The sequence below is a fragment of the Grus americana genome, chromosome 1, assembly GCF_028858705.1.
Source record: "Grus americana isolate bGruAme1 chromosome 1, bGruAme1.mat, whole genome shotgun sequence".
Taxonomy (NCBI): Eukaryota; Metazoa; Chordata; class Aves; order Gruiformes; family Gruidae; genus Grus; species Grus americana.
The window spans coordinates 215,578,041-215,591,590 of record NC_072852.1 but is presented as its reverse complement, the minus strand read 5'-3'; the positions used below and the strand labels follow the sequence as shown (position 1 = coordinate 215,591,590).

Below are 13,550 nucleotides of genomic sequence, written 5' to 3'. Positions count from 1 at the left end.
TTGAGGACACACCGTATCCTGACAGTATCCTGTCCCCCTGGCTTTCCCCCACACATCACAACATGCCCCCTGCTCAGCTGTGCCAATTCAACTGTCAGCAGGGCCATGAGAATGATGGGTGGGAAAATGGAGAAAAAAGGAAAAGTCAGATTATTTTTCTGATCCATTCCAGAACTGTTTAGGGACTATCCTATCATAATATAAAGGGATAAAGGAGCAGGAGGCTGCAACACCATCTTAAACGAAACAATGACACTACAAACAAATACATCATCACACAACTTCCACCGTGGTTGAAACTGGAAACCAGCTTTCAGGGTTAGGTTTCTGAAAGATCAGTTTGAGTGCAAGTTTTCTGGAGATACTTCAGAAAATCTTGTCCTTAAGTAAAATAATGTCAGCTACAGGACTGCAATGTTTTTTAAAAGCTGGTTTCTGTAACAGGCTGTGCACTGAAAATGTGACCTCATCTGTAGATTTAAGAGTCTCTCTTCTAATATAGGCTACAAACCAAACTCCAAACATAAACAACCTGTGTTATTTGATGAGGTACCACAGTTTTTTTCATAGAAGAAGAAATAAGATTAGGTTCCTTAAGCTGTACACTCTTTTGAATGGGGACCAGTCCAATGACAAAAATAAGTTCCCATCAAAAAAACGTAAACCAATCTCAACACACAAGCCAAAGCAGGTCAAGTACAGAAATAGATAAAACACAGCTTAGAGCTTTAGTGTAAATTCAAAGCAAAATAGGCTCAATTGTAAAAAGACAGAATAATACAAGGACATTTATGACAAGTATTTCAGCCTACAGTACAACTTTGGCTGATGCAATAAAGTTTTGCTTTACCAAGTGAAGGATCAATATCTGGATACTACAAAGCATATACAACTTCTGTTATTTATTTGTTATTCTACCACTAAGATTTTTTTGTTGAAAAGTTTTTCAGAAGCATCATTTTAAAACTGCTTTGTTCACAGCATAAGCAGTAGCTAAAAAGTTTCTCCACTGCTAGAGGAAATAAAGAGCAAGGTAAGGAAACATCAGTCAGAAAGGATTCAGATAAAGTTGAGCCAGCTTTGGACAGCTAGGTTCCCTGGAAAACTTCTTGCCATGTCTTTTGTCCCTTGCTAAGTTAATTAAAGGCTAATCATGCAGGCCATCTGCGGGGATAACACAGTCACATCCCTGTCACAGGCTCCTGAAACCATCAGCAAAGGAACTAAGTAACATGATCAGGAATCACTCAGGTAAAGCACTACAGTCACAACCACAGTTGCCCAGGCTGTTGGCAACTGAGCCAGGACCAGGAGGAGCCTGGGACTCTCTATTCCACATCCAACCCCAAGAAAACAAGACCCGAAGGAGAATTCTGGAAGCACGCTTGGCTGCCAGCTTCACCACCTTGTAATAATGCTCCAGCAGGATCCTGACAACCCCTTCCACGCTCTCCACTTCCACAGGCTTCCTGGCAAACTGGAGCAGGTACTGCAAAGCATCTGCGGGCGAGGTGGCTTTGCACAGGTCGACATGGAGCGCCGCTGACTTGCTGGGCTTGGTCAGCCGCAGCTTCTTAGCGGACAGGTCCTCGTGCTGCTGCTGTGGGCAGAGGAACAAGGTTCAGAAAGGCAGAGCAAATCCTGACCCACTCCCTCCCAGAGCGAACACTGTCTCAGCACCAAGCCTGAGGAAGTTCCTGTGCCCCACAGCAATCACTAGCTTCTCCCTCATCTATCTTAGGAAGGAACACATCCTCAGCCCCCTGCAGCTGCTCCTCTCCTGCCCAAGTAGCCTCTACTCTGGGGAAACGTTGCCTCTCCCCACGCCAGCCTAAGGCAAATCCTGCTCCTTCCAACCCCAGACAACCAACCCAGGGCAAACACGACTTCTCTCATGCCCACCAGCCTAGAGCAGCCCAGAAACTCTCTAGCGTTCCCATGTCCCAGGCTGGGGGAAGCCGCGTCCTCCCCGCCGGCAGTCGCAGCCTCCCCAGGTCGCTCCCTCCCCGCCCTGAGGAGAGCACTCTGTCCCTCCCCCACACACCCTGAGGCAGCACCCTTCCCTCCAGGCAGCTCTGGCCTCTCTAAACCCGGAGCCAACCCCTCCCGCTCCTCCCCAGCCCCTCACAGGCCGCCCCGGCCTCGAGGCCCCCGCGGCAGGCGGCACCCCCGGGCTAGGCCCCGGGCTAGGCCAGCGGCTTTTCCCACTGCTCCGCCTCACCCGCCGGCGCCTCCCGCCGCACGGCAGAACTCGGGGCTGTGCCCCCCGCCCCGCTCGGCCCGGTCCCCGGTAGCAGTGCGTTACCTGGACCACCTTGGTGAACTCCTCGTACACCCGCTTCTTCAGGTGCGCCGCCATGGCGCCGCTTGGCCCTCCGCGGCCGCCGTACGCGCAACCCGGAAGAGAAACCACAAAGTCGCCCGCAGGGAGGTGGCTAAACGAGCGTCTTCTCTTTCCAACTGGAGGCCTCGCTCTATGGTAAGGCGGCCGGGCCCCGGCGGGGGCGCCCTCCCGTTGCCATGGGAACGCGGGCCTGACATGGCGGCTGCGGCCTGGCCTGGCCTGGCCTGGCCCGGCCCGCCGCCAAACCCCGCCAGGGTGTCACCCCCGCTCAGTTTTCCCCCAAAATACCCACCATTTTCGCTAGTATTTGATGTTAGACCAAAATACAAATAACACGGCTTTATGTTTCCAGGCAAGCTTGTGTTAGACACACATGAAAGCTTAGCACGGCCTTCAAACACGTCTCCTTCGAGGAGAGGGGAAGGAGGCCCTGGCACCGAGGAGCCTGCTGACAGACCTAAGTCTAGTTAGATGTCAGGGGACACAGGCAGCAGATACATCTGTGATGCTGCATGGCTAGAGGCTGCCAGGGGCAGCCACAGTTTGGTCACATCTTGGGAACAAGGTGGTTTGGAAGGGGCTGAAGGGTCCAAAGGACAGCCAGGGAGGCGATCAGTGGTCTGGAGAACCTGCCGTATGAGGAAAGATTGATTGAGTTGGGTCTCTTCTCCCTGGGGGCACCTCAGCACAGTGTTGCATGTACTTAAAGGGTGTCCACAAAGAGGATGGTGGCTCTTTTCACAAGGAGCCGTGTGGAGAATAGAATCATAGAATCATAGAATCATTAAGGTTGGAAAAGACCTCTAAGATCTTCAAGTCCAACCATCAACCACCATGACTACTAAACCACGTCCCAAAGTGCCATGTCTGCATGTTTTTTGAACACCTCCAGGGATGGTGGCTCCACCACCTCTCTGGGCACCCTGTTCCAATGCTTGACCACTCTTTTGGTGAAGAAATTTTTCCTAAGAAGACAAGGGACAACAGGTACAAGTTGCACCAGGAGAGGTTTCTTCTCAATATCAGGAAGAAATTTTTTACAGTGAGAACCATCATTCACTGGAACAACTTCCCCAGGGACGTGGTGGAGTCCACATCGCTGAGGGGTTTCAAGACGTGATGGGACAGGGTGTTTGCTAATCTCCAGGCTCCCTTTCCCACCAGAGGTTGGACCAGATGATCCTTTGAGGTCCTTTCCAGCCTGGGCTGTTCCTTAAGACCATCCTTGATAAAACTATTAAAAAATTTCTTATGACAGCAGTCCTGTAGTCTTAGGAGGTTGGTTGGTTTTAGGCTTTAACTACCCTATAATCAGATTTTTTTTCCCCTAATATCTAATTTCTATCTCCTTTGTTGTGAGTTAAGCCAGTTACCCCTTCTTCCACCCTTTGTAGATACCAAGAGTAACCTATCTCCTTAAAGCAGCCTTCTATTTGAAGGCCTCCTTGGTCTCTCTTCTTCTAGGCTAAGCACCACCAACTGCTTGGTTATGATCATAAATATGATCATAGACCTTATTTTCTAAACCTTTTTGCCTTCTCCGACACCAATTGTATCAGTTCTTGCCAAGGTTATAAATGCAAGAGGTGTCAAAAAGTCCCCTCACACCTACAGCAGAACTGCCCTGAGGTCGGTGGCATGACTCCTGACTTTCCCTGGGGAGAAATCTGTGCTGGGATGAGCACAAGCTTAAATAAAGGATGAAACCAAGTTTAGTTAGTAATGATTCAAATCCATTAGCATAAAGATAAAACTTCGGGTCTTTATCATTTGGGGATTTTGGGAGGAAGCTGTCAGTAAATAAAGCACTTCTGTATCATTCAAAGAGCTTTTAAAAGTTAGTTATTTAACATCCAAGAGATTATTGTCCTTAGTTGGAAGAAATCCATGTTCTGAGAAACAGAGGAAATATGATCATAATCAAATTAGACATTATGATTTTCAGAATGATTAAAAAGCAAGCTGACAGCCATCTCCAGTATAAAAATAAACTTTCAAATACCAAGATTGTTAAAACACAACGTAGGACCCAACTTGTGGTCTGTAAAGGAGAATTTGCACTGAGGTCCCAGACTGTCACTTCAGTGGTGCTTCCTTCCCATCAAATCATGGTGGGTTTTCCCTATTCTTCCAGAAGCTTGTATATTTAGAAATAGTATCATAATAATAATAAATGTCATAAGAAAAGGATTAAAATAGCATGGCCTGAGTGTGTGTCCTTAGATTATAAACTCCTCAGATCAGCGGTGGTACTTTTACCTTTTGTTGATCCTGGACCATAGCTGAGTTTCTCTGTCTTTCTTTCAGAATAAATAATAAATAACGGTAATAAATACATTGGCTAGAGAGTAGGCTGTCTACTGGAGAGGACAGAGCAGGGGACACTGAAATCCTTCTTTTTAACCTAGGTTCTGGTATGGAGAACAGCGAGAAAAAGAGCTTTTGCCTTCTTTTTAGGGATCCAAATTTAATTTGAGCTGTCAGTGCAGCTGTCAGTGTTTCCATCCGGAATTGTGTGTATGTGACCTGTTCCCGTTTCACTGAGAGACCAATTTCCACATGTCCACAAGACAGATTTGGGATTATTCATTTCTCTTAGGTTGAGTGAGGTTGGCTCGACCCTCAGATCTGGCGCTCTGAATTTATCTAACAGTCAGCAACACTGAAAGAGTAAAATTCCTTCTTTTCCTGATACCTTTTAAATCGTACCATTATCCCCAAAAGCCACGTAAACAGTGGCTCTTAAGTGCTGTTTAATTTGGCAAACAACCAAAGGAGATCCTTTCGTTGGCCCATGCATTTCCTCCTGTCCCTCTGGTAGTCCGTGGCTTAGTCTCCACGGCCCGAGTTAATTTGTTTTAATAATGTCTTTCTTCCGTTCCCCATCAATGGTGGCACTTTGCTACCACCAGGTGAACAGGAACTTGTAGAAGAAGTCATGCGATTTGAAGCGAAAACCTTTTTCAGCAACGTGGGGCTGAAAAGATATTTTATACCCTTTGGCTTCGACATCCATTTGAATGCAGTCCAGCAGATCAGAAATACTTGGCGCTGCCTTCCAGGGGCCAAACTTCACCACGGATTTTTTATCCATGTCCAAGCTGTTCAAGGCATCCTGACATCTGGCTGCATCTTCCTCGGTTCTGACCACGCACACGATGACACTGGACCGACGGCATGCGACCGCTTCCGCCCTTGCAATGCGGATAATTAGTTCGATGTTCTCACTGTAGTTGGGCACACGGGCCAGAAACTGCTTCCTTGCCACAAGCTCCCCAAAGATTTGCGGGGAATCCTCTAGCTGCTTGATTAGAGGTTCGATGTCGTAGAACAATGCCTCCTTGTAGACGTCCTGGATGCACTGGGTGGGCACTTGGTTACTGCGCAGGTACTCCAAGATGTATTTGAAATAGGTGCCTGGTCTGTCAATGAAGAACCTCCCTTCGGAGTCAGTCCTCAGTTTGGGCTGGCCGGTGAACATCTCTGCCAGCTTGGAACCAGGGTGTTTCTTTAAGGTGCTCAGCGTTGTTGTGTACATTTCCCCGCCAACATTTAACTCCACGATTGGTGACAACTGTAAATATCACACGGGGACAAAAAACCGCATGTGTTACCCATCTGAGGCTGTCAACGTGGAAGTGTCAGGGAAAAGGAAAAAAAAATGTGATTGCAGCTGGAAATTGGAATGACAGTGTAAAGAGCAGTATGAGTCCCCATCCCTTGGGGGGACACCCACCCCATTTATTGCTAAAAGCAGATGCAGGATGTTCACACATCCCTCATAACCAGAGCAGCAAAGAATTGGACACGTCTAAATGGCTGAGTCCTGACCACATCTTTGGGACGTAGGAAAATGTCATTTTGCCGGTGAGGAGGAGGGACAAGAAGTACCCTGCCCAGGGAAGATGTCGGTGACTGCAGGATTCAATGTCAATCTCCTGAGTCCCACACCAGCATTGTTCCTGCTGGCCCGTGTCCTTCCAGTGAGAGTGACCTGACCTCCCAACCTCCCCATGTGCAGAGGGACAAGGACTGAGCTCAAAGCTGTGCAACTACATTCCTCTCACCTGAGCTGGTGTTTTCTTTTCAAAGGAGGAACTAAAAGCTCTTTGAAACTGTAGAGATGAGTGGAATTGGCTTCCACTTGTCTGGGGGTTTAGTTATAACTACTGAAGTGGGACACAAAAATCCAGCGTATCAGAGGTGGAGGACATAAGCTGTTTATCAAAGCGCTTTAAAAATGTATGATAGCTTTAGCTAGGAAGTAAAAGAAATAATTAATGCAACTGACATGGATTTAAGAAGGAAAAATGTAAAGTTTGGATTTTTATTTGGATTTATTTTATTTTACCATGCATTAACACCACTGCTACCTGAAACATCGCAGGAGGCCTGAATGTCTGGAGACCTGGACCTGGTGTCTAGTCTGATCTTCCTAATGGTTCAGTGCTGAAGAGTTTCAACAGCCTCCCTTTGCACTTGGTCATTTTTTACAGCACTTGGTAGAGGAAAAGGGGAGGGAAGAAAGGTAGTTATTTTCCCTCCTGCCGTCACTGCTGTATTGCAAGTCACATGCCTGGCCAGGACCGCACCTGCCATTGGGAAGGAGTGAGTCAATAAACAACCCTTTTTTTCCAGGAGCTCACCTGCTCTTTCTTGGATCTGATCACGCAAGGATCTGCTTCAGAGCTGGTAGTCACATGCCTCAAGTGAGGCGTGTACTCAAGTGCTTAGCTGGATCCCGCAGGTACACACCCATGGGATGACGTGAGGTGATCTCACAGCTGACACCAAAAGGAGGGGGAGCTCCTGCTGCCCTCTCCCCTTTCCATCCTTGTACCTACCTACGTGCATCTGTTGCTCACCTCATACCAGCTCTGCTTTCCTTCATCTTATTGAGCTGAGGTTCACAGAGGATTCAACAAGCACCATAGCTGACAAAAGGAAGGGATGAGGAGCAGACAACCTGGAGCAGAGGGGGACCTTTCCTTTAAACAGCAGCAAGCTAGCAGAAATTTGCTCACAGCCTAGGCATGCCAGGGAAACAACAGAAGATTCAGGCCAAAGACCCAGCTGGAATATTGCTTTGCCCTAGTGTGGGTGGCTTCGTCTCAAGGGCAATCATTTACACTAGGGCCAAGGAGACATAAAAATTATTCTGTCTGAGACTATCTTGTGATTTCCGCCCACTGAAGAGCATGGCCCAAAGCTGTTTCTGTAGGAAATCGCCTCTCAGTTAGGAAATTTGCCATTAGTCCAAATGCTAACAACAGCTTTCCCCAGCAGGGATCAAATGGTAGGAGGGTCTCATGCTTTTGAGTTTTTGCTCCTTTTTCAGATGGCAAGGTCAGATGCTTCATGCTGTTTGTCACTCATACAAATGGATAACATGTTCTTCATTGATACAGTAGCCCAACTAACCTTATGTTCTCAGATCTTGATTAATGGGTTTTGCCTGGGACCGAACTGATTCCCAGCTCTGTAATTAGCCAGCGAGGTGACACTTAGGAAGTCATTCCACCTATCTGTGCCCCAGTTTATTAATCTGTAAAACAGTTACCTTCCTGGGGAACCATTTTGCAACCTACACCTGAAAAGAGCAACACAAGAAGGTTGGATTTTTTAAAGACAGAGAGGTCTAAGGGAGAGGCTGTGCGGCTACACCAGAGAAGACAAACCAGTTAGCAATAGACTGAGGGCAGAGGAGAGGAAAAGGAAAACATCACCTGACCTCATCACTGATTTCTGCCTAGTAGTACACTGCTTGCCTTGAGATTGCCATTAATTTTCTTTAGAGCTAGAAAAAGTATTGCCCCCAGCTGGTGTTTCTGCATGCCTACAACACAGGGCAGCTTTTGCATCACTAGAGACTCTAAGAACTGTTGAAAAACCTCAAAACTCACAACAGGCTTTTATTTAGGCATCTGAGCAATTAAAGTTCATATTAAATTAATTCTACCTTATGTCAAAGGAGAAAAAGAACCACTCTGGTTATTCGCTTGTATGCCTGCGAGGGACATGGCTCTACTGTAAGCAGACTGGAGCAGCCAGGCCAGAGTCAGACGCAGCTTTTTACCTAGAGTCATATTCTTGGTCACATATCTGGCAAGTCCTGGAGTCTTCAGAATAACAGATGGGGGAAAAGAACCCCTCAAATGTAGCCCAAAGGGGATGCCTTGATCCCATAGGAGGAAACTGTGCCCCCGAGCCCATACCTTACTCACCGTATGCAGGCTGCCAGTGACCTGCTTCCCAAGGGGCTTGTGCTCCGATGAAATGCTCATCTCCCCCGGACTCTGCGGCAGGAAGAAGGGAGGTGACGACTCAGCGGTGTGGGAAAACCTGCTGCTCAGTGCTCGTGTCCTGCCCCACACGCAGGATGGCTCCCCGCCGAGCTCCAGTCCTCTTTCACTTGTTTTTTCTTCGGTGGGTCAGGTTTTTTCCAACCTCCCAGCCCAGCCGCTGCCCCGGAGGCTCCTGTTTGCTCCTGTTACAGGTTGCAGGTGTAGGGAGAGGGGAGGGAACAGCCTGAAAGAGGAAATATTTGCTCATTAGTTTTCTGGCAACCAGCAAGGTGCAGGGTGGATGTGGGCTGGCTGCCAGCGCACACCTCCTGTAATACTATCTGTGCGGTGACTAAGAGCCAAATAATCCTTTCCAAAGGAGGCCCAATGCCCAGAGCGTCTCCGAGGAGCCCCGCGACGTGTACCTGCGTGACCGCCTCTCCCTTGTGAACTGGTTGCATTGAAACCAGTAAACATTTTCATGGCTTTTTGTCCTCTGTGAGCTGTTCTTTTAAAGCACAGTTTATCCCAAATGATCTCATTGATCCCATTTGTCATACCCGTCGATGTTAGATCACGGTGTCTACCATCTGTCCAAGGTGGTGGCATTTTCCTCCTTGCCAATACAATCTCTGGGCACTGAGTAATTTGTGCAAAGCAAATAAAACCAAACCTGAATCTCTGCTTGAGCCTGAACTATTCCTTTCAGTTGGTCATAAATATTTGGTTAGTATCTTTGCATTACGTTGTTTTCTAATATCCAAGGATCGAAAGTGGAGAGCATCACAGATTTAGCGGTAATGGGACTGTTTCTTGCAGCATTGAAACACTCACAAGGACATCTGTATTCATTACAATTTTTAATTGCAGAGGTTCAAATCAGAGTGAGCCTAAATAACCTCTCCAGATCCATAGCACAGGCCTGCCAGAGTCTCCTTGGTTTTATTCTAAGTGTTTCTGAGTGCAGTGTTGCTTTCAAATTTGTCTTCAGGCCACTCATCACTTCTGTGTCTTTGTTTCATTATGGTGGCAAAATTGCCGTGGACATGATTGTCTAGAGGTGAAAGTCAATGTTTGTAACAAGAGACAATATCTTTTATTAGATCAGCTGATACAGATGGATAAAAACATCCATGTTTTAGGGCACACAAGGCTTTCTCAGGTCTGTCAGCTTCTGCTTCAGCTTCCTTGTTTTTTTTCCCCATTTTTTTCTGGTTTCTGTTGGTCTAATAAAAGGTGTTATCTCCTCTACCAACCTTGCCTCACTCTCTTTCATTTCAAGCTGCTCATTAATACCAGCAACCAAAGGGAAAATTCAGTCACATACAGTGCTTCCTGAACATCTTCCTGGGAGAGATTTTAATGATGAAAAATGAGAGCGTGGTACATAAGGAAACCATGTGCACAAAATCTGCACTGTGCTCATGGACACCAGCTTTGCTGGTTTTGCATCCTCCAGGGATCTTACTGGATCTGTATCCCCCCAGAAGACAGCATCGATCTGACCAGAAGCTTGAGGCACAGAGCAAAAAGTGTTATAATTTACACTGATTCACTCACCTTGAGATTAAAGCCAGTCCTCACACAAGTCTGCATCAAAGCTGGATCCAGATTCTTTTGAATGCTTTGTGCATTTGGGTGAATCTCTTATCAAACCTGGCTTACATTTTGCTTCTGCTGGTCTGAAGCATCCTGAGGGATCCTCAGGTAACAACAACCTGTGTCTGAGTTATCTCTGCTGCTTTGAATAGAAGGGCTTGAATATTCCCTTTGCCAGACCAGAAGAATTAATAGTGCTGGATGCACTAGTGAGGTCTGCTTAGGAGCCCAGGTTTTGTGACTTGTAATAAATTAAAAAAAAATCAATGTTTATTAGAAAACAGTGAGAGCTGGAAGATCTGCATCTTCTGTGCCTTTGAGTCCTGAAGATCTCATTCTTTGGGCTGGCTTATGTGTGTCCTTCAGAAAATATTCTGGATATAACTAACCTTTCCTCTGCAGCTGCAGAACTGGATAGGCGGCTGGACCGTTGCCTCTCTGCTCACACAAGCTTTTCACAAGGAAAGGGTGAAGAGCAGTAGAAGAGGTTACTTTGTTCAAAAGCTCATCTGGAAGGTTTCCCCAAACCAGAATCAAGGGCAGCTGGTAGCATTTGAGGCCAAACTTTCAATGCCACAGTGGAGATCCTTACCACTTCAGTAAAAGAAATGATCGTTAGCTGACATCCACAACCCTTTTTTACTGCCAGACCAACCACAGCTGATCCTTCAGTCTGATGAACATACTGATCTGGTTCCCCCACTCTTTTACTCCTGTTTTATATCTTGGCCACTTTGTCTGGCACATTATGGGACAAGGAATCTATTTGTGAACTATTTTGGCTCTAAGTCACCATGTAAGTGAAAAGTCTGATTGTTATTATTTGTGCTTCTTCTGGGACTTTTGAATCCCACCCAACTGCATGACTTGCTTTAAGATGGCATTTTTCAGTCCTGCTATACAAATTACTCCCAGTTGGATTTTTTTTTCCCCTTTTCAGTAAGGATTTGATTTAAACTGCCAAATTCTTCTGATCTCAAAAGAGACCTTAGGAAGAACTTCTAACAGCCCAAGCCATTGGCATATCGCTGCCTGCCCATGGGGATTTGGTGCCTTTTTTGAAGGTGGTCACACCGGATGAGGCATCCTGGATTATTAGGACCACATATCTGACCTGTTTGGTGTCACAGCTTTGCTGGGCAGGCATCCGGCTCTCTATCAAAACCCTCTGTGCCTGCACTAAGTGGAAACAGTCGCTCTTGCAGTTTGTCAGTCCTCCTTTTACCCCGAGGTCAAAGCCATGCTGAGGAAACCAGTGGGTGAAGGAAGCAGCCTGTGAAAGGCATAAGTGGGATCAGGGTTTTGGAGGGGACCGGAGCAGGCAGCTCCAACAAGGCTCTCAGCAGCCCATGCTGCCGCTAACAGCTAGCTGAGGCTGGTTTGAATTTCATTCTTCCCTTGAGAAGGAAGTAAAAAGCCAAGATCATGAAAGTCTCCACAGCCTTGGGCGACCAGGGTCCTGGGATTCCCACAACCAGCAGGTCCATTGTAGCTGCTGCTCCACACCCCCTGGAGAGGTCTTGGCCACCACTGGCTGTTTCGGGGAGGTTAGTGGGGTTTCTTCGGGGAATGGGATTTGATTTGTATTAAGCTGGAATTTCCACCCAGGATCTCCGTTGGGATTTACATTTGTTACTGTTTGGCCTGGATCCCTGAAATCCTTCGTCCTTTGGGCCTTTTAAAGCTGCGTCTGATGCTCTGATGGTCTGTTGGGGATCCACCTGCTTGCTGTCGAGCAGAGAGTTCTGAGGATATTTGCAGAGGAAATCAGGCAGGATCAGCAAGGTTCTGTCCTCGAAGGGGAGGCTGCTGAGACCTATTGGAGAGGCCGACTGCCCAAATGGGTCACGGAGCCATGAGGAGGACAAGGAAGAAGAACCAGTTAGATGTTCTTCCTTCCTCTCCTGGCTCCTCGTGCACAGTGATGCTTCAAGCCTCCTGCCTGTTCTACTTGGAATGGCCACTGGCCCTGACGTTTCTTTTGTAGACACTTCAAAAGTAGATTTCTCTCTCCCCACAGTTGTTTTGTTTTTGTTTTGGGTTTGGTTTTTTTTAATGGAAGAGGGATATTTCCAAAACCGTAAGCTTTTTCAGGCAGGGACTATCCTGTCACTGTCTTTGCATAAAGGACTAGCCTGTGCCTGGACCTTGTACGAGCAACCACAGTATGAATCATAAGAATAATCATGCTAATGCTGAGAACTTTGTCTGCCAAAGAATGAGTAACTTGACAATGGCTTTGTGGGGAATAAATATGTGTTTTTGTATAAGTATGTACATAACAATGAATTGAAACATCTCTATGCTGGTACATACATCAGTTTGGAAAATAGTAGCATCCATAAAAATATTTTTAACAGTTTTCCCTAACACATTGAATTGGCAGCTTCTGTTTAAGAGAATTAGATCAACAACATTCAAATTTGGGTTTTATTCCCCAGTACAAGTAAATACACTAAATCCAAGGGGGAAAAAAATGACATGCTTAAAACAGGAAGAGAAATGAGAAGTTCGGATGTGGGGAAGCAGCTGGGAGCAGCTCCTGTTTTCCTTTCTCCTCTCATTCTCTCTTCTCCGGTATCTAAGTGTCTTGAGGGGATAAAGCCCTTTTGTTCTGGATCATTTGCCTGGAACAAGGAGGTGACAACCCTTAGCTGATCTCCACCCTTCATGGTGTATTACAGCCACTTAGCATTATCACTGCTGGGAGTGATGATAAACCGATGGAAAGGGCACCTAAAGAAGCTGATTCCCAGGACCCACCTGCTCCAGGGAACTTCAGTGGAGGAGATTCCTGTGGAAAGCTAGGGAACGAGCCAGGTTATTTTAAACAGCGGTGGATGGGTTAGCAAAGAGAAGAGGCAATAATCTTGGCACAGCTCTTCGGAACTCCCATGTGGATTCATTCCAGCTGGGACTTGTCAGGGCATCCCAATCTCTGTCCTGGAGTTTGTTGGAGGATCATAGAATCACAGAATCATAGAATGGCAGAATGGTTTGGGTTGGAAGGGACCTCAAAGCCCATCTAGTTCCAACCCCCCTGCCATGGGCAGGGACACCCTCCACTAGCCCAGCTTGCCCAAAGCCCCATCCAACCTGGCCTTCAACACTGCCAGGGAGCCAGGGGCAGCCACAGCTTCTCGGGGCAACCTGGGCCAGGGCCTCAGCACCCTCACAGGGAAGAATTTCTGCCTCACATCTCATCTCCATCTCCCCTCCTGCAGCTTCAGGCCATTCCCCTTGTCCTGTCACTCCCTGCCCTTGTCACCAGCCCCTCTCCAGCTTTCCTGTAGGCACCTTCAGGTACTGGAAGGTGCTCTGAG

At 47.1% G+C, this 13,550-nt stretch overlaps 2 protein-coding genes across 3 annotated transcripts in view; both read right to left on the bottom strand.

Moving 5' to 3' along the window:
- INTS4 (integrator complex subunit 4) overlaps positions 1-2,481 on the bottom strand; it is a 39,382-nt gene extending 36,901 nt beyond the window's left edge. The window contains exons 1-2 of one of the 2 annotated variants that reach the window (XM_054847841.1): positions 2,306-2,481; positions 1,406-1,597 (exon numbers count right to left, since the gene is read on the bottom strand). In XM_054847841.1, coding sequence (XP_054703816.1) covers positions 1,406-1,597; positions 2,306-2,359 — 246 coding nt within the window. In that variant the 5' untranslated portion in view covers positions 2,360-2,481. Of the gene's footprint in view, positions 1-1,405; positions 1,601-2,305 lie in introns of both variants that reach the window. The other variant, XM_054847761.1, reaches the window with a different exon arrangement.
- Positions 2,482-2,630: 149 nt separating this feature from the next.
- KCTD14 (potassium channel tetramerization domain containing 14) lies at positions 2,631-8,825 on the bottom strand. The gene is made up of 2 exons (XM_054849441.1): positions 8,569-8,825; positions 2,631-5,918 (listed from the first exon to the last, which is right to left on the bottom strand). Exons 1-2 carry the CDS (start codon positions 8,626-8,628, stop codon positions 5,247-5,249), a joined length of 732 nt encoding a protein of 243 aa, XP_054705416.1. The 5' UTR covers positions 8,629-8,825; the 3' UTR covers positions 2,631-5,246.
- Between the last annotated feature and the right edge of the window lie 4,725 nt (positions 8,826-13,550).

Excerpts from the sequence above, each read along its gene's own strand:
- KCTD14 (XM_054849441.1), bottom strand. The coding sequence starts at position 8,628 with ATGAGCATTTCATCGGAGCACAAGCCCCTTGGGAAGCAGGTCACTGGC. Across the intron at positions 5,919-8,568 it reads TCACTGGCAGCCTGCATACG|TTGTCACCAATCGTGGAGTT; the intron begins GTGAGTAAGGTA and ends TGATATTTACAG.